The sequence below is a fragment of the Apteryx mantelli genome, chromosome 5, assembly GCF_036417845.1.
Source record: "Apteryx mantelli isolate bAptMan1 chromosome 5, bAptMan1.hap1, whole genome shotgun sequence".
Classification (NCBI taxonomy): domain Eukaryota; kingdom Metazoa; phylum Chordata; class Aves; order Apterygiformes; family Apterygidae; genus Apteryx; species Apteryx mantelli.
This window is the reverse complement of record NC_089982.1, coordinates 17,055,174-17,081,389: the sequence shown is the minus strand read 5'-3', so window position 1 is coordinate 17,081,389 and position 26,216 is coordinate 17,055,174. Positions and strand designations below refer to the sequence as shown.

The following is a 26,216-nucleotide window of genomic DNA, read 5'->3' as shown; positions in this document are numbered from 1 at the left end:
GAGAGGGCAGTGAGCAGACCTCTGCTTCCGGGTGGGAAAGGTGGCACTGTGACACCCACCTCCCCCCCCCTTTGTACCTTGCCCACCTTCGAGATGAGGGGGCTGGAAGGGGCAACTGCGTTTGGGCTCTGCTGGAGACGAGGGCTGTGAATTCTTGGCTTAAAAGCTCTTGCTGATGAGAATAACTTGTCAGTCGACCCTTTTCCATTTAAACTGGCTTAGGCTTTCTGTTGCTTATAATTACAGAAGCAGGTGGCAACTGAGTGCCAAGACATCTGTGTTTATGTGCGGCAAAACCACTTTTACGTTCCATCTTGGGCCTACTCTTGCTGTTCATTAGTTTCTCTTCAAATAGTTTAATGTCCTGTCTGTGAATCTGCTTCTTAAGCCAAATGAGCTCCGTTTCCGTACTGGCTTCAGTTGGTGGCATCATGTGCTGGACTGGCTTCTAATGTTTTGTAACACGGTCTGTTTGTATGAAAAGGAGGGCTGCTTTTGTAGCTACACTTCAAGCTTCATTTCCAAGCTGTTCTCACAGAGCAGCAATACTGTTGGAGAATATCGGATCTCTCTCCCCTTATTTTGCCTTTCTCTCATGCAAACTCATCAAAGCTTTTTAATGAAATTACAGTTGTTAGTTTAAACCACTTTTTTAAGGGAGAAAAAAGGACAAGCCTATTTTACAAAGCTTTAACAATACAGTACAGAAATACAGAAGACTTCTGCAAGTTTTATAACGACATTTTATTCAGAAAAGTCTATATAAAAAAATTTACAAATATTTGGCATTTCTAGGTTAAAATAAAATGGTATTCCTATGTACAAATCTGGATTCCTTTTTCTTCCAGGGTTAAACTGTTCTTCCCCTTCTCCTCTTAAGCCTTCTCACAGTAAAGGCAGTTACTGAAAACTGACTTGCTATCTGAGCGTTACTAAAGCCTTTTGCCAAAGCAGTGTGCACAGGGGGAGAGGTTTGCATACAACCTTATGGAGGACACTTGGCCATTAAACAGCCAGAGGGAGCGACTCCCTTCCTTCCCCCGCTCCTCCGGGACCAGCAGGATCACCCGGCAGAGGTGACCCCCCAGCCCTCTCCTCCAGGCTCCTGCCCTGAGGTCAGGCCAGGCTGCCCAAGGCTTTACCCAGTTTGGCCTTGAAAACCTCCGGTGTGCCTTATTTTGCTTCTAAAATACAACACCTCTTGCACTACAGCACTGAAGTACTGGCCTTCAGCTTGCAAAACTGTAGTGAGCACAGAAACTGTTACATGTATATGAGTCTTCCAAAAATACATGGAAATTTACATCAGGTTATGTAGAAAATGTATTCTTGTAAATTCATAAGTTATTTTTAGAAAAGATCGTGCTTTTCTATTATTGTTGCTCATCTTGTTTAACATAAAGCAAGCGGTGCTTAATTCTAGAACATCTCAGGTTCTGGACAAAGCCTCTTATTTCATCTAGCAAGTTCTCTATGTGAGAAAAAAATACAAAATCCAGCCCATTTTCAACAGGGGATTTTAAGGGGCCCAACTCATAATCTTACTAAAAAGGCTGGTGTTTGCTGCAAGCAAAGCTTTCTGCAGAGCCCTGCCATTGTCCATCCTTTGGCTCCTGTGGCACCTATTTCATACATGAGCTGGGAACCAGTTGCCAGATTTTTCATGATCCTACTTTGCAAGTAAGTGTGCTTTCATGATGCTCCTTACCACCACCTATATATGCCATTTACAACAAATGTTCACTTGTAGTTGTTGCTGCAGTGTAAAGCTAAACCATACAAAAATATATTTGACCAGAACTAAGTGTTATTCATCCATCACTTCGAAAAGGGCCTTGAAATATTAAGTTTATTCTTTGGATTGTAATATAGATATTATTTACAAAAATATAATCTAGCTGATTTCACAGCTATGAGAAAGCATTAACTCTGTCATTTTTCTTTTAATTTAGATTCTAAACAGGTAAAACAGAAGAACTATTTAAGGTTTCTAGAAAAGACTGATTTTAAATAACAGGCTCAAGGCTACAGAATATGCTGCTAAAGGTTAGCTGCGATGGAGCTTGCAACAAATTCTCAAGGGAGTGCTCTGCATTACCACAAAAGTTTTAAACAGTGAATACTTCTGTGACTGGTTAACAGATATATGAATTAAGTATGCATTACAAATGCAAACCATGCATATCAAACCAACTTTGTAATTTTGCAGTGGTCTCCACATGTGACTCAACAGCCTGAAAGCGCTCAGCTGTACAAATCCCTTGTGCGCAGAGCTGGATGCAAATCTGCACATGCAGGGGTATCTGCACAGGCACGTGCTCGTTATTGGCAATGGAGACATTCGAAACTGTCCTCTTGTAATCAGATGCCTTCCCCTTAGCAAAGGGACAAACCCTGCCAGCTGAGTAGAAGTATTTGAGGTGCAACTACGACTTGAAGGTGGCATTAGGCTGCTCCAGTTGTTTCCGTATTTGTGACTAGAACAGAAAGACAATCCATTACTGTTTGTCTGCATGCATGTGGATGAGTAAAAAACAAGCCAAATATTGAGTTTTAAGCAAGTAACATTTTCAAGCCTTTACATTGTCTTCTCGTCGCTTGCTTCACAACCCAACACATGCAGTCTGTGATGCTCTATACTGTTTACAATCTTTGTGAGATGACATCCTTAAAGACAGAAATCATTTCTTTTTCATAACCAGGATATGTTAAAAAGGCACCCCAAAAATGCTACAGCAGGTTTGCAGGCCTATACATTATTTGAAAACTACATATTCCAGTCTGGTTGGCCTGGAAGACAGAACAATTACGCCCTTCTTTGCAAATACTGGGAATTGTAGCACTTCTGTGCCATAATATTGTTTTCTTTTATTATGGCAGTACCAAGGGTACTGCTGCCTGAAGCATATTGTCATTTAACATTGCACATCATCTTACCAGTTTCCATCGCAATATTTTAATCCACTCATCTGCTTCTATTCCAGTTTTTGCACACAGGTAGTATGTCCTTAGCGGGAACACTAAGCTGTAAGTAAACAATTACAATTGTTTCTTAAATTGCTAGAACAGTCAGTAGTTCCTCCTAAAACTGAGCCCATCTGGCCAGCACCCACATTTGTTAAGACAGAGCAGTGGAGCGAGGCTGTGCTCTTGTACGGTCACCAGAAGAGAGCTTAGCCAAGAATCGCTTACGGTCCTTTACAGATTGGGGATAGGCTGTCCTAGGCCCACGCAGAGAAAAGACCTGCATTTGGGCAAAGAAGTGGTTGCTGTGTGACCTGCAGCAAGATTTGAACTCAGGAGCTGGGGACCTTACCTCAGTAAGAGTTCCACGGGCCTAGGCAACGATTACATGAACTTACAGAATTAGGAAGGGAAGTGCACACAATACAGGCCTGCCCGCTTCCTGTTCACCAAGAAAACCCCTTTTGACAGTGGTGATCCCAGCAAAGCCATGCAGGACACATGGAGATTTGGTTGACAAAAACGGACTCAGAAGAGAGAGGAAGATCAGGATTGCAACCATCAAAGGAGCTTTGAGAAGCTCCCACCAGTTGTATTTCAGACTTCCCTAGCTATTCTGACCTTTCAAAAAGGTAGAAAAAACATAGCAACTTACCAGAAACAATTGACTCTTTCCTGGGAGTAGTCAAATTGCACAGCTGAGCATTCAGTTAAGTCTAGTGCCCGAATTGGTTCTGTGGCCTTGAAAATAAAACGGTGTTAAAATGGAAACATGGAAACAGAAGCTAAAACTATCTAAGCTCATCTTCAGTGCATATAGACCTTGATGGGCACACCAATTTTTTCCAGGCATAGGTGGTAGAGCTACAACACTGTAAACAAACTAGCAAAATTAATAGCAGTGCTACTGCAAGAGGAGCTCAGCTAAACATAAGAAATAGGACAGTCAGTTTAGATCTAAATGAATGACAAGAGTACAGCACTAGCACAGGAAATTTAGAGCTAGAAGCAGACTGCTGAGAGTTTGGTTTATGTATTATAACATGACCAACACAGTAACAACTTTGATATCACTTCCAGCTAAAATATTACTTTCATAGAGACAGGGAATGTTTATAGGGCCTATCAGGGGTTTGGCCTAACCAACTGCTGGAGATTTAATTAATTCCTAAAGTGCTTTTAAAGGGATGAAGCTAGGAAAGGAGAAATGCAAAAGGAGAGCTGGAACAGCAGCTGCTACAGCAGGATTGATGGTTTTGACTGAATGAACAACATGTGTATCCAACTTCCTTGGGCCAGGCCCAGAAGTGCTTGGGTCAGGGATGAAGACTGTGCACTACTGCCACCCATCTCTCTTACAAGTTTAATTCTTCCTAGGTGTGAGAGTCCTTTCCTGATTAGTTTCTCTCAACCTCACCTTGCTGAGCACCTTATAAGAGGCAGCTGGAGTAGAAGAACAGCTTCCTCTCTGCCCAGGCAGCCTCAGTCCCTGGCCAGGTACAAAAAGTACATGTTGCTTTCCCATCTCCTCTATGCTAGTTAGGTGCCACATTAGAAGAAAGCTGTTTGTGCCAAGGTGTGTGAATGAATGCTGTCCCCAGGCCAGTGGTAAGCTGCTCGCCAGTAGGTATCTGCAACTCCACAGCAACAATGGGAGCACCAGAAGGCAGCTGGAGCTGCTGCCAGGGAGGAGGCCGTCTCTCTGACAAAGACACCTGCTTGCCTGGTAAGTCATAAAAGCTACTCAAACACTTGGTGCTCTGCCCTCTGAAATGTTATCCTAGAAACTTAAGTCAAGTTGGCTTAAACTGCAGTGAAAACTGATGTAAGGCCCATAGATAAATAGCTGTTTATATATGGTAATGTTTGGGGAGAGAGGAGAGTTGTATGCTGTTGTGATAAAATCCGTTACGTGTTTGGAATGGGGCTGGGCAGACGTGTGAGATAAACCGTTTGGCTGCATCAGTGGAGGAGCCTGAACTGGGGGTAGAGAAGCTCTAGAGGTATGTCCTATTTTTACTTGGTTTAAGATAAAAATGGAGTAGCAACTGTAAAGACAAACCATTTTTCCCAGGTGTAACACCTTAATCTATGGCAGAATGCTAGGAGGGAGGAACTTTCTAAATGAGGACCACCAAAAACTGTGCAGCTATTTGAAATAAAAGGATTAAATAAAGGAGAGGAAAAAATACTTCTAGCATTTGCAGAAATACCCCAATAGCCATGCTATCTCTTAGTGGGTCTAAGCCACCAATGAAAGCTACATTGTGCTGGTAGCTTAAAACTCACTGGACAAAGCAATTAAAAAATGCACTGCAAAGAACAACCCTGTTTAGCAGGTATGACTAAAGGAGTACAATAGACATTTTCTAGCCATAAACATCATTAACCTGTTCCTGTTAAAGTCATCAGCAAACTCTGACTTTATTTGAGCAGATTTGGTCCCTCTGAAAGCATGGGAAGCTTTAGCCTGGAAAGTGGTGATGCGTATGTGAGAAGCCAGAGGTGCAAGGGGGCTGCAGCTTTCCTCTGCAGAGATTTGAAGAGTAGAACTGGTGTTTGCTACTTACTGTCTGGTCTTTGAAATACTTCAGTTCATTCCTATGCAGTGTAAACCACCTTGTCTTCCAGTTCTGAAAGATCAAGAAAGGATGGTAATTGTCTTGTGAGAACTTCAGTGTAACACCACTTAGGGAAGAAAGACCTTTAAAGCTGTTAACTTGCTCTGGTTTGCAGTCTTGCTTTGCTGTCCCCCAAAGCACCAATAATTATTCCTCTCTATAGAGGAATACAGGTGGAGCTATTTCAGCTCCGCATTGTCTCTAGCTTCTGTGTGCGACTACAGGGTGGAAGCGAGGAATAGAGGTTTCCTTACCTTGACTATTTTGCCCTGTTTTATCAAATATCCTTCTTTTGTACCAAGCTGTGAAGTAAGAAAGAAAGGGATCAGGGTTAGACGCTGAGCTCTGCTTGTATTTCTCACATCCCCCTCTTGTCCTTATAACCCGTAAGATAGGACAGCAGCCTGTTCACAGTAAACTTTCCGTCACTGCTTGCTCCATCCTTGCTCCTGTACATGCTGCTCCCCTCGTGCAGCCGGATTCCCCGCTGAGGTACACAGGGACCTGCACCGGCTCTAGAGGCTACCTGTGAGACCGTGCCCCTCTGTGCGAGCTTCTGGCTCGTACCTTGTCAACCAAATGCAGTAAACCAGAACCAACTGGGGTTTGCTAGCCAGTTGAATTAAACACAGTAATTTCCCTTGAAATACGCGAACTCGGAAAGAACCAAAAACGTTTTTTATTTAGGCATCCTCTTCTTAGCATGCCCTCCCCCACAAGTTAAGGGAGACAAAGTCAAAATTCAGATGTGCTTATTGAAAAATTGGCTTTTGAACCGCTTCACTGCCATCATCAGTGACCCTGGGATGCTGTGGCTTCTCAGATACCCACTGAAACTCTATGTAGGGATCTAATTGTGAGACTGTTCTCCTCTTAAAAAACAGATTCTTGTCGAGTGAATTGCTATTTGCTCTTGAAAAAATCTTGCCTTTTTATTGGTCATATGTGAAAGGGTCATGTTTCCTTGGAGGTAAAGTTGGAACAACCCAGCTATGAATGATTGTGAGAGACATCAAAACACTTTCTTCTTTTAACCACTTTATGCTAATCCTTATTAATTTACCTCTTTCTCTTTTTATCCCCAAAAATAATTTATGATTAAAGTACCTTCCTCTCTGTTCTGGGCATTACTGTCCTAGACAAACCACCTGTCTTGCTCAGATATGAGATACTAGGGATTTAAAGTCTCTAATTACTGTCCAAGTGAGTCACAGATGTCAGAGCAGGTGGCCCAAATAGATATGAAGATGTTCTCTTGTTTCTTATACCAGTAAGGCATAGCTTCTAACATGACGCAGCTTTCTTACTGTGCTCATAATTATTAGGGTTGAAAGTATGGAGGCTCTTCTCTATCGTATTGCTTTCTCTATGCTGGGTGCAAGTCTGTGGCAGAATTTGGCAAGCCATCTTCATGCTTTAGGACAAGGTGATTCTTAAGTTGTAAAAAAAAAAAAAAAAAGTTCCAATGTGAAAATACCAAAAATCTTTTTAATATAATAATGTACCTATCAGGATATAGGTACACATATTAACCTGTTTGAATCATGCTTCAGTTTGGGGTTTCCAAATGTGTCCCTGCCTGTCTTACATATCCTTTTCCCGCCCCCACTCTCCCCCTTAATTTCAAAGGGTCACTTTTTAATTAACCTAGAAAGTTGGAGATGCTCTTTCCTTCCTTCCTGTTAGGAAGGGGCTGTATACTGCTAACTACTAAAATGGTAAGAAACAGTGAGTTTGTCTGATATCACTAGTTGTTTCCTGTCAACTAATCCTCATATTCACTGAGTGAGACAAAATGTTTATGGTATTCCTCCCCTCACCTGTGGAGAGAGAGAAACTTCCTGCTGACTGTAAAAGAGGTTTGCCAAAACAAGAGCTTACTGTGCAGCCTGACATAGGTATTATTGTATACAGCCTGACTGTTGTCAGAAAGATGTGAGAAGGGTTATGCTTGTTTTGTGGGTGTGCAGTGTGTTTTTTGGGGAATCAAAGAAAAAAAAGTTACTTAAAAGCTTTAAGCTAACATTCAAAAGGGAAGCTAATACAGAAGAACTGTGTTCAGGTGGCCAGGCTTGCGTAGGTCAGCTCCAGGTAATATTTTCCTACTGATGGCACTGAAGGTCTCAAAGACAGAGTGTGAAGGGCCTTATTTGTCGTGGGACTGTAGCTAATAAGACTTTTTGTTCTGCTGTGATTGACAAAGACTTCCTGTGTTTAAGAACCCATAAAAAGATGAATTACTGGTGTTATTCCATAGCTTACTTCAGCAATCATACTAAACTCAGGCTGGGAGAAACCCCCCTCATGCCAGAACACAACTTACTGAGGGAGCATTTGGAACAAGATCGTTTTCTGTCTTTCCTGTCTGCATCGCTGTGTGAACTCGGACAGACTCATAAATGGAAGGTTCTTCGACTTTCCGTGGATAGGGATGCTTCAATACGATTAAGGTTCCTGGAAAGAAAAAGAGCAGTAGCGAGTTATAAGGTCGTGTTCATTGCAGGTTCTTAGCAAAGAGCTGCGTTTTTATTCTAACTGCGATAGCGAACAACCTCCTTAAAATAGTAACTGCTGTAGCATCTAATCTTTGTTTTTAAATAATGTCATAGCATACAAAATTTTGCTATATTTGCATTTTGTGCCGATATTGTCGGCTCTTAAAGAGGAGGGATGCTAGGATTGCTAAGAATTGGACTTGAAACCTACAGATGACTTGAGTCATTTGAAATTGAAATAAATATAGTTTAATGAGTTATATTTTGTAATGGGAAGGGCTATAAAGGGAAGCTGAAAAATAATATATGAAGCAACCAACTGAAATCTGATCACAGGCACAGGGGTGTATGCAAATGTGAGATATTCAACTTAGAATAGGTCCAAAGTCAGAATCAGCTTAATTTTCCCTAGTCTGCGGAGGGGAGAAAGCTTTACCATTTAAAAGGAAGTTGAGAACTTCCATCATCAGTCTATGGAAACTGCTCCTAACCGGTTGCATAGACTCAAACAGAGTACTATCATATGTACACCACAGAGATCCTTATATCAGAACTGGAAGGACATTTTAGAAAAGTTTTTTTTTTTCTAGTAAGCTCTCCACCTTTTTTTCTCCACAAAAGATGCTTTTACAGAGTCATTCAGTAAATATATAAGAGAACAAGTAAAAGCTGATCCAGCTGCCCAGTAGCAAGAGTCTTTCTGTAGGTTTGTGTTTCTAAGGAAGAATGAAAACTAGTATGCAGCCACATTCTTGGAAATTTTAGTCAAGTTAAAGTAACTTCAGCTTTTCTATCTGGCTTGTGGCTCAAAGTTCCTTAATGTTTTCCAAATGTAGTTAAAAACTGGTAACTAAATAGGTAAGAATAACATTTTAACCTTGTCACTTTGAATAATGACAGAAATATGATGGTATATTGCTTTAACCTTGTTACTGAATAGTCAGCTGTGTATTCAGGAAAACATCTCACAAATAACACTAGCCTTAATTTTCTTTTTAATTATCTGTAGTTCAGGAGGAAGTGTACACATTATGACGTAGAAAAATAGATGTGAATCCATGCGGCAATGCAAAGTGGAAACAAAGCTGTAGTCAGACAAGGCTTGTTGGGCTTGGAGCCCAACCCTGCAGCTGTCCCCATACAAAAGAACCGCTGCACTGCACGGACCAGTTTGCAGGGCTGCAGCCCAGCGTGTTCAAGCACTGGCCTGAGAGCGCCTAGTGTGCCCCTTCCAGAGGTAAAAGTAGCCCCAATGGGGGGGGAGTAATGATTTCCACTGTCTTCCATTTATGTATTGCAACTCTTGGTGTTTGTCTTATAAATTCCTGTCCCTAATCAAGCCAGAGATGAAAAGTATTCATATTACTCTGCTTCGCTCTGTTTCATTCCTGAGCTCACAGTTTTTCTATAGCAAACTGTTTAGGAATGTAACAATGAATAAAAAATTCGTACAACAACTCTCTACTAACGCCCGAGTCAAAGGTCATTTGCTGCCCCTCGCTTGAAAGGAATTGTGGCCAAAGGGGTAAGAAATCGGAGCCTGTTCCTGGCTCTTCTGCCGACCTGCTGTGTGAACCTGTGTGGGGCCAGTTGTTTGACCTCGCTGGCACTGGCTTTAGAGTGGGTCTTCATAAGCCCCTACCTGCTTTTTGGCATAAATCAGTTGCCACCCAGGAGAGCTCTGACATCTGTATTTGAAGGAGCATTGCCTAAGTGCTAACTCTCCCTATTTATTGCTGTCCGTAGGAAGAAAAGGCAGAAGGTTCCTTGATGTGATGTCCAAATGCCTTTTCCTACCTCGTAGCATGTTCAGCTTAAATTAAAGCAGTTTCACAGAGCCAGCAGAATCTGATTAGGGAGCTTTAAGCTGACAAGTGAGCCTATCACTCAGCACTGTCGATCCTGTCCACAGAGATCACGTAACACCAAATCCTTAATTACTAATGTCTGTAACAGAGGCAATGAACATGTGTCTGAATATTTCTATATGTCATCTGAAATCTTTGCAAGGTTAGGCTTGTGGGTGTATGTCTGATTTCAGGGAGAAAATAGCTTACTGGCACAAAAGATATACTTAGAAACTCTCTGTTCTAACCGCTCATAAAAGCAACTTAAAAAGAGAATGCTTTGAAAGATAGAGTGCAGTGTTGCAAGTACCACTGCGTTTTTCTTTTAAAATATCTTACCAAGTAACCCTACTGTTTAATGGTTGTGATTATTTGTGTTAAAGAGTACTTGTGCATATTTAGTGTGTATTATGGCTATTGTGTGCGCCAACTATTATTTAACTATTTAACTGGACATTTACATATATTATTAGGCACCACTCTACATATCAGTTGCTTGCATACACTTTCTACACACGATACCTTTTTTGCCCCCATCTTGTTTTTCTTTACACTAACTTGTACTGACTTTTAAATCTTAACTTCTGCGTTTCCAGCTAAACCTAAAACTGTCATTATCATGGTAATATGCTTCTGTTTCTCCTGGGATTCCAATGTGGTGGCATTCAACTCATTTGTAGGAATTGAGTTTAATCTTCTGACTATTAATTCAAGGTTAGCCATTAAAAAATCCTGTGCTTTTTCTTTCTCTTAAAAACAAGGCCAGCCACTGCGGTGGGGCATGTAATCAGCACGCTGATCCTCTGTAGTCAGGAAGAAGCAGCGGTAAGACAGGGCACATCCCCTACAGGGAAGGGGAGCATGTTGCTGCAGACTCTTCCTCAGATGAAGCACAGTGCAGCTAAACAATTCCAAGTCCCTTTTCTACTTATTCTTATTGGGGGATTTCAGCTTTATATTTGATAATTTATTCTCTAAGTAATCAAACCCCCTGCTCTGGTTTTGCCATTTTTGGAAAGGTCCTGCTACTCCTAGTACAGGCATATTTTGAAATGCTTCTTTCCTCTCTCATAAATAAAAAGAGTTCATGTCCTTGGCTAGCAAAACCACAGTAAGTTTATATGTAGTTTGTCTTCAGAGTACCTGGAAGAGTTTCTTAAGGGTGATACCTTAGATGCCCGAGGTGAACACAAACAAGAATGTCTGAAGAGGAACACATCAGCAATACAGGCATCAGATAAAGATCTGAATAAAAGGAGCTTGCGATGCATTACATGAAGCACGGCAAAAAGCGTATTCACACATGCATATGGCTCTCCTTACCTGTCTCGCTTCCAATTAAAGGCTGATTTGCAAAATGCATGACTAATTCCTTCAAGTTAGAAAATTCATTAAATCCAAATTTGAATGTAGTTCCTGTATGTTCCACGTGGAAGTGTTTCACAGAATCTTTTCCCCTACAATAGAAAAGGAAAAATCTGTCAAGACATAAATGCCAAAGAAATTTGGGTACCTACAACCCTTGAATAACAGTTTTCACTGCAGGAAATGTGGACTTGCAGGCCCTGTTTTATACAGTAGACTGCAGTACAACAGATACAAAGGAATCCACAGATTGCAGGTTGAAAATCATTGTCCGAGTGGTAATATCAGTGTTATTACCATCCCTCACAAATACTCAATGCATTTGAAAATCACATTTGTTTTTAAAAAATAAATAAATAATCACTGCTTTACAGATGAGAGACAGTGAAAAACCAAGTAAGTTCAATTAATTCATGTTGCAAATGGGCAACAAGACTTATAAGCATGGTATCCAGTCCTCTAACCAAGATAATACTCCTCCACGTACCAGGCTTTAGCTCTGATGGTGTATCCACACCCCTCGGTGTTCATCTTGTCAGGCGTCCTCCTGATCTCACTAAAAATGTTGTCTTCTTTCAAAATTAGACTCTCTCTTTACTTAAGCATGGATTTAATAATGTAACTTTGGACACCTAAGGCTTTCATATTTTTTTTCAAAAGGCTTTTCAAAGTCTGCTTTGTCTCTGTACTCATACGAGGGGTCTCTTTATCATGGGCACTGTCTAACATGAACTACAGTTCTTTTTCTGTTAGGGCAGTCGCATCATTTGTTTACAAAAGTTGATGATATTTAGAGAAGTGTGCAAGGCCTCACTTCTGGGAAGGGTGCTTATTTTGACTTCTGAAGTCAGTGAAGCACTTAGAGCACCTCCCTTGTGAGAAAGTTATTTCTGTTAATATTATTGCTAGCATCCAAAATGGTCCAGACAAAAATCAGGCTCAGGAAAAATATATGCACCAAATATACTGAAAAGATTGTGAAGAAAGGCATTTATAATGTATTCCTAGCAGGTGGTTAAACAAACATACATCTTTGAATTGTCCTTGAGACATAAATTATATTGTAGAATATGCATCTATCAGCTTCTCCTGTGCTTTGCACTATGAAAACACCTTTGCCTTCAGTCAGCTCAGACATAGGCCATCTGCACTTTGCTTCACACCCTATATATCAAATAACTGCTGTGACTGTTTGCAGTACTGACAAAATTTTCATCTAGTTTCACAAGAAATACAATGTTGCAATGAGAGCAACTTTATTTCCTAGTTCTTTTTTAAAGTTGGCTAATTTAGCTGGGGGAGGGGATTTCAGTCTGTGTGATCTGTCTCTCTAGCTTCTTATTACAGATATGTCAATAAAATCCCAAGCACTGTTTCCTATTAAAACAAACCCTAACAATGACTGAAGTGTCTAGGGAGGCAGAGGCAGAAAATAAAAACTACAGAAGGAATTTAGGAGAAAGGGGCAGTGACAGCCAGAATTGCTAAAATGATCCTTTCTATAAAAACATATCGGAACAAAATCAAACCACTTATTCCAAAACAAAATTTCTATATTAGTCAAAAAATGCAAAGGAAAACTTAGAATTAAATGGGCAATATAAAATGAGTAAATGAAACATTTTGAAGTGAAAATCAGTATTTCAGGGGAGTTGTACCACCATAAAACTAATATAACGGAGTAAAAGATCAGGCTCTGGACTCTGGTTTGGGATACTCTGTGCATCTAATAATGCAATAAGTGATTCTTGATCCTACTTGGAGAGCTGATTAACATACTGGAATTGGCCTGAAGTAGACTCTTCTAGGTATTTTAAGCCTAGATTTAAAACAGTGAATTTATTTTGATCACTTATTTAACACTTTAACTTTTATTTTCTATTAAAAGAACAGTTTAATTTCATTTTTTGTAATAGGTTGTTTCCTGAGTGCTCTTGAAAAAAATAGCTTCTGGATCTTTTTTTTGAAAGGTTGCCTGAAGTAAAATACTATAAACAATGTTTAGTTATACTTTACAGTCAAAAATAGCAACCATTAAGATACTGATTCATTTATTTTTTTTAAGGAGTGCTATTATTTATATATCCTACTGTCCTGTTTCACAACATTTACACATAATTTGGCCATTATTACTCTGAATATTCATTCTGTAAAAACACCTCCAGACCTCAGTCTGGGGACACACATCCCTGCACCCCCCAAGCTTGTTGTATAAATAGCTGTCTATAGTGGTAAAATTTCAGGGGGGTATGTATGGGAATACTTGCTTTCGGGCCTTCTATCAGAGGTCAGTGAAGCAAATTGTATTTGTCTTTCACACCTCTATGGAACAGGGTATGCGCAAACTGCATTTTCCTCAGTTTCCAGATGACTACACTTCCAAATTATAATGGCTCCTGGTACTGAATACATGGAAAATCACTAATCTCAAGGGCATGTGCTGTGTTCTTGTCTATTAGGGTTGTGAATAACTAGTGAAATGTATCTATTAAAGTGACCTTGGCTTAAAAATTTACTGTGATCCAGCTGAGCTGTGGTCACTAATCATCTGTAGGCTCAGTTTGCGATAGAAATGAGGTCAAATGCACTAGCTTAAATTTTAATAAAAGAGGCTTAATACATCTTATACATTTGCCAAAGGCTAAGAATGTACTCGGGGCTGGTTACCTCCATTCAGCTGATGTGCAGCAACTACCTTGTGCATCTGATACATTTGTATGTCTCCTCTACATCTTAGGAGGGTCCTTAAATGTGATTCAGTAGTGAGGTATAGGCTGAATTATGCATGCTTTGTATAGGCTGCATCCTCAACTGATGTAAACTGCTGTAATTCTGACTTCAAGGGCATGATATTTGTTACTCTGAGATATTGCTCAAATCAGTCATGCAGTACTGGCTAAAACACTCTTAGCCCAGAATGGGGGAGGCTCACTGCAAAATACTGCATCATCTCGCAGAGATGATTGTTCCCATACAGTGGAACAGGTACTGTGAGCTGTATAGGAACAGACTGTCCAGAAACTGGTGAAGTTATCACTTGTTAACTTCATATTTAGTACTATAATCTCCTCATAAAACCTTTCTACTCCCATCAGTCTGTTTCTTGAACTCCTGCAACTATCATAAAGATTTTTAGCACACAATGCAAGAATGAACCTGTACAATCAATCTATACAATGATGTTCTTCCCAGGAAGATGAATTCATACTTTGCAAAAAATAGAGCAATTTCCAATTCAAAGTCTTTTTTTCCTATCAAAATGTCATTCAGCAGGATTCCACCATTAGAAATACATATTTAAACAATTCTTGTTCACACCCTGGAAAGAAACTTGTAGGTCATCTCAATGCAGGAGAGTTGCAAACAAATATGGGAATAAGTGAAGACTTTAAAACTGTCAGCTGGGTAGTGTTAGATAAAATCAGTCACTTCTGCCCATAGCCTACCTTACAGAGAGCGAGTATAGGCCTTCCTTTTCATTGCTCTTCCTCAAGAGATAGCTTCCGTCCTGCCCATTGGAGAGAAGCAGCGCTTCTGCTGCATGCCGGGTAAGATTATCATGATACCACCTAGGAAGACACAAGGGTTAAATCACCACTCGCTCTTAGTGTCAGCGTTCGTTCTTGGCTGGCAGCTTCTGCCGAGTTATGAAGCGGAGCTGGGGAAAAAAGGAAGGCCTGCAGCTAACACTGTTATAATGGTGAGTTACCATTCTGGTCCTGTGCGCACACAGGTTGTGCAGAGCTGGTCCCCTTTCAGCAGCCTCCTTTTGACAAGGCCAGAAAATGGTTGGGGGGGGGGGGGGGGGATTGTTTGTTTGTCTGTTTTGAAGTTGGCGTTCCTTCAAAATTTGTAAACAGCTGACAGTTTGAGGTTTTTGTTTTTTAACAACCTTGCAAACTTAGCCTGCATGAACAATGAGACATTATCTAAATGTATGTTGATTTAGGTGAAAGCAATTTTGGGGGGGTATTCAGGTTCCTTTGTCTATTTGCTAAATCTGTACTTCCTGACATACCTACACACTTTAGTACACTTCCTCTTTTGGGGCAAATGGGCAACACTGTTAAGAAATCTCCTCCTAAATTCTACATTCCCTGCAACTCAGTTCATCTGTACTGTTAAGATCTATAAGAACCCAGATTTGCCTAAATTTAAAATCTTCATTTGAAGCCTAACCTTTCTGGAGGAAAGAACAGGGGAAGGGAACAAAGTTATCAGATAAAATTTAAAGATAAAACTTAAGAAATTCTGATATCATTGCTGCTCAGCCACACATGTTCTGAGCAATGCAGCAAAGCATCTGAACACTTGTTTCATTTAATGACATGAAAAATTAGACAAGGAATCCACATGGAATTCCACCAGAAAAATCCTGCAGATAAGATCATGAAACTGTGGTTATGGCCTAATTTCTGTCCGGAGTGATTTAGCATAGAAAAACTTGATTTTTTTGGTTTTGTTTTTAATAGAAAATCTCATTTTAAAATGTTTCTTAGACTGAACATATAAAACAGGGGCACAGATATAAAAGGCTGGAGTGTCATCCCATAACAGATGCAACTTCAGGTGCAAAGGTAAGAGGAAATACAGTATCTCTGAGCAGAATTAGCCTTTTGTTAATAAACAATTATTGTGTCTTCGTTGCACCTTAACGTGCGGGGACACTGTGGGAAGAGCAGAGCTACCTCTGGTGCTGAACTGGGCACAGTTCTGCCAGCAGTGAGGCTCTTCCGTTTGTGTGTGTGTTGGTGGGGGTCTCCTCCATCCTTTAATTTGTGTGTGCGTGTAGCTTTGGGGTCAAATTCTATTACTATTTCAGCTACAGAAATACAGGTTGACAGAGAGCTGTATCACAGCCCTTCTTGGTGTTTGTATTATGGCAGCCTTCAAACTGAAATGACGTGTAATTGTATACGCCTCCTCCTTATCTGTTCATTGCAAGTTGCCACTAAATTTGGCATCTTCCCACTCCACTCCCCCAAAGTTTTAACTCTGGATTTAGACGGCTGCCTATTTGAAAGGCCAGCAGGTTGATAAATTGCTTTCTGAAAGACTTCTGAATGTTAACCCTACGGAAGACAAGATCCCCGTGAAACTTAATACCGGCAGGATATTGCTGCTTTGGCTCTAGAATGTGCTCTATGGGCTGTCTGCACTGTAAGGACTAAAATAACAAATATTTAAAGATCAAAGGGTCATCCTCTGGAACACCTGTTAGCCAAAATCTGCTTTGGGATTAACTGCCCAAGTAAGTAATAGTCAAAGGTCAGGTCTGTCCTGATGCTAGGAGGCTGGTATCGGCATGCGCTCTTGGCTGGATCTAGATGTGGGAGGACAGCACTGTTTGAGGGGAATCTCATAATGCATTTTCTCCCACTTTTGTGCAAAAGAAACATGCATTGAGAAAAATCTGTAAATGGCCAATTTCATAAAGAAGGTGTATTCAATTTGAGGTTAAGTGCACTGTTACCTTATTTCCAAAAAGCTTTTTACTAAGGTATTTTAAAATAGAAGTTGCTCTATTTAAAAAATGTTCTTTTTAAGTGTGGTCTCTCTTCAAGCACAAAGTCACTGACCAATGAAATTTTACTACTATGCAGCACCAAAAAAAACACCTTACTTGGGGAAATAACACTGTCATAAAGTGCATATTGCAGTCTTTGGTGAAAAGGTTCCACCGTTCTTCTCTCATGAATATGCTGTCTCAGACAAAAATCCCTCAAAAGTTAAGGTCTTCTTGCTCACTTCAAAAAGTAGAAATGGACGTAATGCCATAATATGGCTTTTCATGCCAAAGCAACTGTTATATGTAGCTATTTTTTTCCACCTTTCTCCTGTCAGAGAGTGAAATAGCAGCATAACCTGACAGCTGTTACTGTTTGAACCATGCAAATAGTCACTGAGAACTTGTTCCAATAACATTGAACACAGGTACAACTTTAAAATCCTGGGGCAAATTCAGTATTTGCACACAGACCACCAGGAAGGTAAGTATGCAAATAGTCTGTTCTCCCCATAAAGCCTGCTTGATCACCCAAATGCAAGACTAAGAAGAAACTAAAAGGGAAGCCTTGGTACAATTTTCCTCAAATCACCAGAGTAGCTGTTTAAAAAGCCCAAATTCTCCTTGGTGCAAATCAACTATGAAATGTATTTAACTATAACAGTTCCGAACACACTTGGCACTGCTGCCTGTACTAACCTCCTATTTGTAAATGAGTGATCCTGACCATAGGACAGTCCACTGTAGAAGGATCTGAACTGCCCTGTTTCTTACTTTGCATCCAGTAGAAATGCTAAATATATGCTAGGAATATCTTTAAGATGTATGCAGCTTCTCAAATCTCTACCTCTTAAATTGCTGCTTTAATTGAAACTAATTTAAATTGATTATACTGCAGTCTGATGTTATGTACAACAGTGGTCCAATAACTGAACCAAGGTCAAAATTTCATGTCACTGTTTCTCATAGTCAAGTCCTCCGCCTTTGCACAGCCAGTCTAATAACTGATCTGGAGCCCCCAAGAGCCATTAAGTACCACTGCTGACTGAAATAAATGCCAACACAATTTCATGCATGCAGTGAAGTTCCCTAACAGCCATGTGGGGAGATACTACTGCATATATTTCAACTGAATTTAAATATTTGTGGGGAGGAGGGGAATCCTTCAACTTCTCATGTTTGGAAAAATCATTTAGCCAGCTCTTTGAATTTTGTGGGCAAAAAAGCAGGATTTAAAGAAAAGTCATATTAGTCCGATAAATTCTGTTCTACAGCATCTGATATCAACAGAACTCTTAAGACAGCACGCTGGAGCTCAGCTTGTATATGTGCTGGTATTATGTCAAGGTGGGAGACATGTTTCATTCAACAGGACCTTGTAAGGGGCAGCCACCTTTAGCTTAAGTTCTGCTCTTATTCTCTGTGATACCTACATACCTGGGGGAGGAAACTGTTGATGGAGAAGATAATATATCTCTATCTCCCTGCCTAAATAAAACAGAAAACTAATAAAATGTAATTAAAGGCTCTACAAATACCTGTCTTTCTGAAGCCTTTACTAAGACCATGAGCAAGCCATTCTAGTTATTTACTTTCCTGAGAGAAAACTGAATTCTGTCTTACCAGCCCTTCCAGTTTGAACCACATTGTATGTCTTGTGTATTGGACTATTTCTAAAAGCCCTTACAAAAATCATCTCTATTTGACTCAACCTATAGAGCTTGTATTCACTACAAAAATTCCCGAAATAGTCTCTGTGCTCTGCCACTTGTCAGACTGAAGGTCACCAGGAGTGCAGAACTTGCCTGCGGCTCCTGACAGAGATCTCTGTGAAGAAGCACACAGAGAGGAAAGATGGAGGAAAGCCTTTCCTTGCCTCAGAGCCTAGCTGAATCAATCATTTTGGCAGGTGCCCTTGGCCTTGGAAATGTTTGTGTTTCAAATACATAAATACTTCTGGGAGGTTTTTCTTTTCCAATAAATTTTCCTTCTCCTGTCAAAAACCCTGCTTGCTCTAGTTCTTTTATTCAAGCTTCTGTATTGTCAATTTGACCAGCCACTTCAGTAACAACATCATTTCATAATTGCTACCAGAATCATTTATCCATTCTTGTTACCTTAACTGTGTGTTAAATTACATTAAGTCTCTTTATCCCATATCCATAACTGCTTGTGCTGTCAGTGTGTGTTGTTGAGGGACTGTGCTATTCTTCCTGCTCTTGGGGGTCAGTCTCCTGGGCCCACGGCAGAATTTCTTACAATGGCACTAGCAAGATAAGCTTTCTTTCTCTTTGGAAAATAAAGTTTTCAGAAATTAGACAACTATTCAGATTGCATCAGTGACAGTGTAGCAAGGCTTTACTGAGGTTGCTGTTAAATAGAGGAGGAGGGAGGGGAAAAAAAAAAGACGATTCCCCAGAGAGGCAAAAGCCGTAGCACTCGGCCTTGTTCCGAGAAGCTGCTTGCCCAGTCACCAGCGTCATTTCCCCTGACAGGAGGCTGGTGGCTGCTGCAGCACAAACCCTGTCCGCATCAGCAGTCGGTACCGCCACAGCTGTGCCAAGTGGCACTGTTCCAAAATAGGGCTTGCTAATGTTGTAACTTATTTTATGACGATCTCCACGTAGTTAGTACAGTGACTACATCTCCCTACCCTGTGGTGGTGATGAGGAGTACGCTACAGCAATGTTTGGGGTGGGAAATTCCCTTTTCCAGTTAAAAAGAAAAGCCTCAAAATGTTCATTTGTTCTCTTCAACAACTCGATGTTTTAAAGAAAAATGTTAATGAAATTTCCCTTTGAGGGTGGAGAGGGAAAATCTATATCCCCCTGCAGATCAGGGAGCTCATTATGCATGGGATTTGTCATTTCTGATGACACTGCCAAAGAAACTGTACGGACATTTTTCAAGAAGCTTCTCTTCTGCCTGTGTAAATAGGGGCTGGTCAGTAAAACTGCAGCTGGCATCAGGTGGACTAACTTTCAAACTCTACTGGAATACAGAAGGAATAAAAACACCTAGCTGTGCTTAACCTAAGGAGTAATGTTACATGACTTTTGGATGATCATCTCGGCCCTTTCCATACGCAATCTGCTTAGTGCCCAAGAGAAACACTTGCTTGTCTTTCCCATAACAATAAAAGTCAGCCATGACCAGTATAGAGCACAGCAAGAAGTTTTAACTGCCATTTGTTTTTACTGTTTGGAGTGACACTTAACTTTGAGGTATGTCTAGCTACCAGATAGCTGTTAGATAAAAGTAGCAAAGGTTGTGTCCTCATCAGAATATCTTCCCAGGTTACTACAGACGTCTTGACTTACTTTTGTAAAAAGTTAAGCAGTTTAAAGTTCCTTTTTAGAAACAGGAAGGAGATTCTTGATAGTCAGCTGGGTTATCTCCCTACTCCCTCCTCAGAAACAGCAAGTTGGTGCAATACTACTTGTACTCCTGGGCAGGTGACTGTCCCTGCTGATGGCACCTCTGCTGCCCAGGCTACAGGAGCCAAGCAGAAATGCAGCAGTTGAATTCATCCGTCTCACCCATTTCTGAAATGGAAGAGAGATCCACATTAGGGGGAAGTGGTCTAGATGTGCTCTCAGTAGGATTTCATTCCTAAATTATTTCAGAGCAGATATTTACTCTGGATTTTGCAGTAGTAAATATTGGTAGGCTTTGCCTCGCCCCCCCCCCTTTTTTTTTTTCATAAAATTATCCTGCACTACAACCAGTTGAATTTTTACACCTTGAAACTATTTACTAGCTTCAAGATTTATCCCCATTCTTAGATGAGAGGAGTTACTGCACTGCTTGAAGCAAGTGGGAAAGCATTCATTTATCTCTTTGGGCCAGATGCAATGCTTTTTATGTGCCTTTATTCCAAAAATGACTCTGCAAAACAGCCTCATCAGTTTCTGTATTCTCTGTATGCTGGACTTCAGCAACTTCCAGATCAGATGTGCATATTTAATTTTTTTTCCTATTGACAAATTCTAGAAACATCACCTATCATCCAAAAGTCAGAAGGGTTCTCTGTACTTCACATCAGTAAAACTGAAGATTTTGCAATGTTTCTAATGGCTTACAAGTTGACAGAGCGCTAGAAAATCAACAGAAAGGGTGAGAGACTTGGATGAAGGCTAAAAGGAGTTATAGGTGGCATGCAACCAAAAATGGTATTTGTTAGACATCCTTTCAATGTATAATGTTGAAACACTAAATCACACACCCATGTAAAGTATACTGTTGGAATACAAGGGTGCCATTTCACAGAAAAATTATTTTAAAAAATGGAAATGTAAGTGTCATCAATTATCCAACCTTAAAGTTTTCTCTCTTCTATCAGTAGGCTTTCACTAGTTCAGCTTCTGCTTCTCACTTCCATTTTCTCTTCCCCTTCTCTCAACTGACTCTGTTCTGGTTTTCACCCATTTCTCTTTCTTTTTTAAATCCACTACCCACTTGTTAACTGTCACAATTTTGTCCTTGAAATTTTGATTTTTCCCTATTAGAAGCATAGATGAAGACAACTTCTGACAATTTACCCTGTCTTAGTCACTTCAGTTCCTGAGCACATAACTACATTTTTATCATAGTATAATTTAGGCCTCATGGTCCAATTTCTTTTTTCTTACTAAAACTAAGTGTGAAGAATATTGTTCAGTCTTAAAATATTGTTACTGTATTGTCAAACCTGGAGCTGGAGAAATGAAAATCTGTGCTACCAGAGACAACAAAGAACACTGGCACTGCAGAGGGAAGAAAATTTCAAAAACTTGTTTCCTCTTCCCCAGTTCTTTTCACCACTGAAAGACAAAACAAAGCAGTATCACCAAAGCCATGTTATGTTGGAGTCAAAGCTGTGTTACCAGACTAGCCTGTAATGACTTGGATGACTGGCTATTCCACATTCTCATCTCTTGTGCAAATATGTGAGTTACAAAATGGAATTCCCCAAACTCACACTACACGTGATAAGCTACAGGAGTTCACGCCGCAGCGCAAAGGCTGATGTTTTAATAAAAGCAGCAATGAACCCTACTGGGAAAAGGACTGATTCCAGCAATAGCTGAATAGGCCTATTAAGAAGACTCAATAAGTTGTCTTTCTTTTCTTTTCAACAAAGATGTCTCTTTTTGTGTGTTTCTTTTAACAAATTTCAAAGTTCCCTATTTAAATATTTCCTGTAATTTTAGGGAAGAAGTTAAGAATTCTAGCATCTCTTTAATTATATATGATATTCTGATTTTGGTCTTTCTCTTCTGAATGCTCACTTCGAACTCTTCATTATCTGACCACCAAAACTCTCAAATAATTTAGAGGGCTCCAAATACGTACAAGCCACTATTTTCCCTCAGCATGAAGGACTGAAAGAAACAGCATAAGCCAGGAAGCTGTTAAAGAGGGGAAAGTGATGGGTTTGGCTTTCTTTTGGTGTGATGTATGAGGCCAAAACATATATCTTTATAAATACTGAGGCTTTGGAGGAAAACAACACAATCTGATAAACAGTTGTAGATGTTTCTAAATCTTTCAGTGGCTGTGATTGTCCTTGATCATTATTTGGATGGTTAAATCCTTATTTCTTGTTCACTTTTAGTGATGGATGGGATACCTGTAGAGCAGGAATAAGACAAAAGATTTTTTTTGCACACTTTTTTTTTTTTTTTTACTGTTTTGACACAGCAGCAAAAGAGCATTCTTGATGTTTTCACTCTTGAAAACTTCTTTTTTTTTTTTCCTGCATTATTCTTAACAACTTCAATATTTCTCATGCAATTACTGGAGCACTAAACTGGAACAAACCAGTGAAAACCAGGCCCTCCAACCTAGCAAGGAGTCAGGTAGGTTTTACACTGCAAATTCTTCTACATTGCTGTCAACTTTCAGTTCGGGTGTCCAGCTGACTTGGCAAAATATGAGGATATTGTGGTACTCAATCTCCTTTCTCTCAGAAGTAAAGAAAAAGTGCTTCCCATTTAAGACTTCTTCAAACCTTCTCCAATTTCTTTGATTTTTTTTGAACAGTAAAGCAGGTCTAAAAATAACCTGCTTCAGTTCTCTACAAAAGGCATGAGAATTTCAAAGTTGCTCCTCATTCGAATGAATTTTGTCTCTGTGGGTCTTTATTATTGCAATGATGTACATGAAGTTTAAAAAAAACAAAGAAACACTTCTTATATTAATATAAGACAGAGGTCCTACTCAGATTCAGGTCTCAGTTGTGGTAGATACTATGCTGGCATAAGGGGAACTTATCACTGTCACAGAGCTGGAGACAGTTTAAGGATTAAAAAAAAGCCTTGTGGTGGCTGAGAATTTAAAGTTATGCTCTGTATTTGTTGAGAGTGACAGGCTCACTTTTCACAGTTGATATACATACCTACATTAAGAGATTCACTACCTGCACAGTTAATATACGATGTGGAGAAAGACAGAGCCAACCTGTATGTTCAGAGCCTGAGAGTCCCCTCTTTCCTCTTCAGAAAATTCAAGAAAAGTGGACCTAATACTAGCTGAAAGAAGGGCTTCACTCAACAACTTGAAAGGAGTCTGCTCGGCATGTTTATTCATGTTTACTTCATTTAACTCAACAGATTGCCCTGAAATAGATGCCTGATGTTTTGCTGTAGTGTGAAAAGTTTCAACTTTCCATTGAAGGAGAAGCATTTTAAAGTTGTAGCTTCTTTTACATCTTTGTAGCCTTCTCATTCACGGTTTTGTCAGGCTGCAGCGCTACAAGGCGAGGATGAATTCCTCGCCAACCTATGAAGCCCTCTGTGAGCACAGATCCCTGGCATAGACCTATTCAGCCCATACAGCCTAAACGAATTGCAATCTTGCAATATGCAAGTCTTGCAGTTTGCAATTATGCTTCCCTCAACAGCTGCAACACAACCTGTTTCTGTGCAGCAAAGATGCTTTTTTTTTTTGTATGAGAGTCATCTTACAGAAGTAAAAGGAAAAATAAGTAATGGCCATTCTGGGTTCCATTACAAGGTGATTTGTTTCACTTCATATTTGTTAGACACATCAGCAGCAGGCACTTCATAAACGAGTGCTCTCAAATAGGGGAAGATATCAGCTGGTAGGAGATAATTGCAGGTGCGTCTCTCTTCTACTCCAATTTCTTCGCTAAGTAAATTATTTGCCAAAATTGATGATCATTGAGTCCTCATCCGTAATCTTCTATTGCATCTGTTTTCATCCTTGCTTCCTCTGAATTCAGAGATGACACCAGAGCCTTTTTGCATCTTGCTGGTCTTTTTTCTGCTTTGTCTGCTCCTTTACTCTGCTGTCCGGCATCCTTTCCTCCCGGTCGCTATCCGCGTTGCTCTTCCTGCCGCTGTCTCCCCTTATCAGTGGCAATGCTCCCCGCTAAAATGCAAGCCTTCCCACCACAGAAAGCAAAACTAGGGAGCCAACAAAGTGAACGAGTTGTGTTTAAAAACGGCCAACGGCGAGGGAGGAGGAAGAAGAAGGAGGTCTGTTGCAACTTCTGCCCTTCCTTTTGCTGCTTGGGTTTCATTTTCGAGCAAGGATGGCATCTTCAGAAGGGGTAAATAGCCCTGGGCTCGTCTGCTCCATCTCCAAGTTGGCGGCGGCCCGGAGCAGCTGCGACGCCTCCGCGCGCGGCACAAGGGCCCAGCCGTGTTGGGCCGGCAGCACTGGCGTGGCGGGGGCGAAGGTCCGTGCGGGGACAACACGGTACGAGCAGGGCTCTTCCCACTGTTTAAATGCATTTAAGGAGCACGGGGCCCCCTCTGGGCATCGAGCAAGCTGCTGGCCGCCCCAGGAAGGGCCTAACCTCTGCTCTCCGCTGTATTTAAAACGCCTGCTGGTGCGCCAGTTTTTCTAGTGATTATTTAGTTCTCATCTAATAATTATTTCTCAGATAATTAGCTGTTGCTCACGTGTTGCCCGCTGCATGCCACTGTCCTCTGTACACCCGTAAACCCATCAAACTGACGATGCAAACGAGGCTCCAGGCTCCAGCTTCGAGGCGGCCCTGAGCGGGCTGAACCTTTCGGCAGGATGTTCAGAATAAACCGCGCTTTATTCTATTTCACTCCTTTCTTTACTAACGATCAGGAGCAAGAGGCAGCAGCTTTTTTTCCCCCCTTACTACCTCCTGCCGCGCTGCCCCCAGCCCTAGAGTGCCGCCGCGGGAGGGGGCGCCATTTCGCGAGGGGAGTGGGGGCTACCGCGGGGGGCGCCATTTCGCGAGGGGGAGCCGCGCGCCCCTCAGCCTCAGGTGCCGCCCCGGGGGGCGCCATTTCGCGAGGGGCAGCCCTGCGCCCTCAAGTACTGCCCCGGGGGACGGGCGCCACTTCGTGCGGGGGAGCCCCGCGCCCCTCAGGTGCCGCTCCGGCGGGCGAGGGGCGCCATTTCGCGGGGGGAGCCCCGCGGCCCCGGGGTGGCGGCGGTGGTGGTGGTGGGGAGCCGCCCTGGCCGCCGCTTACCCGAGCGCCTGGAGCTCCTCGGCGAGCTGCTGCTGCCCGGCGGGACGCGGCTCCTGGCGCTGGCTCATCCTCCCGCCGCGGCTCTGCGCCGCCGGCTGCCCGCGGCCGCCTCCGCGGGCCGCTGAGGAAGTGCGCGGGCGGGCGGGCGGGCGGGCGGGCGAGGAGGCGCCTCCCCGGCCGCGGTGCCGGCCCGCCGCGGCCGGGCGCCCCGTCGGAGGCAGGTCCGCGCCGCCGCCTGCCCGGCGCCCCGGGCCCGGGGCTTCGCCTTTCTCCTCAGACCTTTGCGGCCGCGCAGCCCTGAGCGGGGCTACGGTGCCTGCGCGGCCCGAAGGTGAGACATCGGAGGTTTTTTATTTTTTTTTCTAAGTGGTTTTAGGATGTAGTGAGCACAGCTCCTCTGTACGTGCCTACGCGCTCTATATTCCTCGCAGAGATGTGGGAATCGCCAGCCTCCCTCAGGCGCAACATCCCCCCACAAGCCTGACTGCAGCCAGGAGGGTGGAGGAGGCTCTCTGCAGCTCCGGGAAGGAGCCCGTGGTCTGGCCCCCCGCACCCTGCACCCGACCTTGCCCTCCACTGCACTGGGAGGAGGAGGACGGACCCCCCAAGGCCTCCTGGGGGTGCACCACAGCCTGTCCCCTTCCCACGGGGAGGCCTTGCGAGGTGGAGGGCTGTCGCGTCAGGGCTAGCCCTAGAGCTACGTGTGCAAGCAAAAACGTTTTGACGTTTGCGTTGTGTTTCCCCGGGAAATTTTTTGTTTAGAAGTGGACCAGGACAGCTATTTACTATTCTTGTAAGTGGTAACATGAATAACACTGGCAGTTCCTATGCATCAGTCAGAAAAGCAGTGGGATGAAGATGCCATTCCACTAAGAAGACTGGAAGAGACTCATTTATGTTTTTTGTGCGTCTCTGCTAGTGTAGGAAGGACAGCAGCATGGCTGTCCTGTAAGCATGTG

At 42.0% G+C, this 26,216-nt stretch overlaps 1 protein-coding gene across 3 annotated transcripts; it reads right to left on the bottom strand.

Annotated features, from left to right (window-relative positions):
• Positions 1–645: 645 nt before the first annotated feature.
• DAPP1 (dual adaptor of phosphotyrosine and 3-phosphoinositides 1) lies at positions 646–25,360 on the bottom strand. Of its 3 annotated transcripts, none has more exons than XM_067297553.1 (9): positions 25,258–25,360; positions 14,739–14,861; positions 11,251–11,384; positions 7,909–8,039; positions 5,840–5,887; positions 5,535–5,597; positions 3,620–3,705; positions 2,938–3,025; positions 646–2,477 (listed from the first exon to the last, which is right to left on the bottom strand). In XM_067297553.1, exons 1-9 carry the CDS (start codon positions 25,323–25,325, stop codon positions 2,427–2,429), a joined length of 792 nt encoding a protein of 263 aa, XP_067153654.1. In that variant the 5' UTR covers positions 25,326–25,360; the 3' UTR covers positions 646–2,426. The 3 variants fall into 3 exon arrangements, with proteins under 3 accessions (XP_067153654.1, XP_067153656.1, XP_067153655.1); XM_067297554.1 differs by lacking the exon at positions 646–2,477 and adding an exon at positions 2,493–2,667; XM_067297555.1 differs by lacking the exons at positions 14,739–14,861; positions 25,258–25,360 and adding an exon at positions 11,780–11,942.
• Between the last annotated feature and the right edge of the window lie 856 nt (positions 25,361–26,216).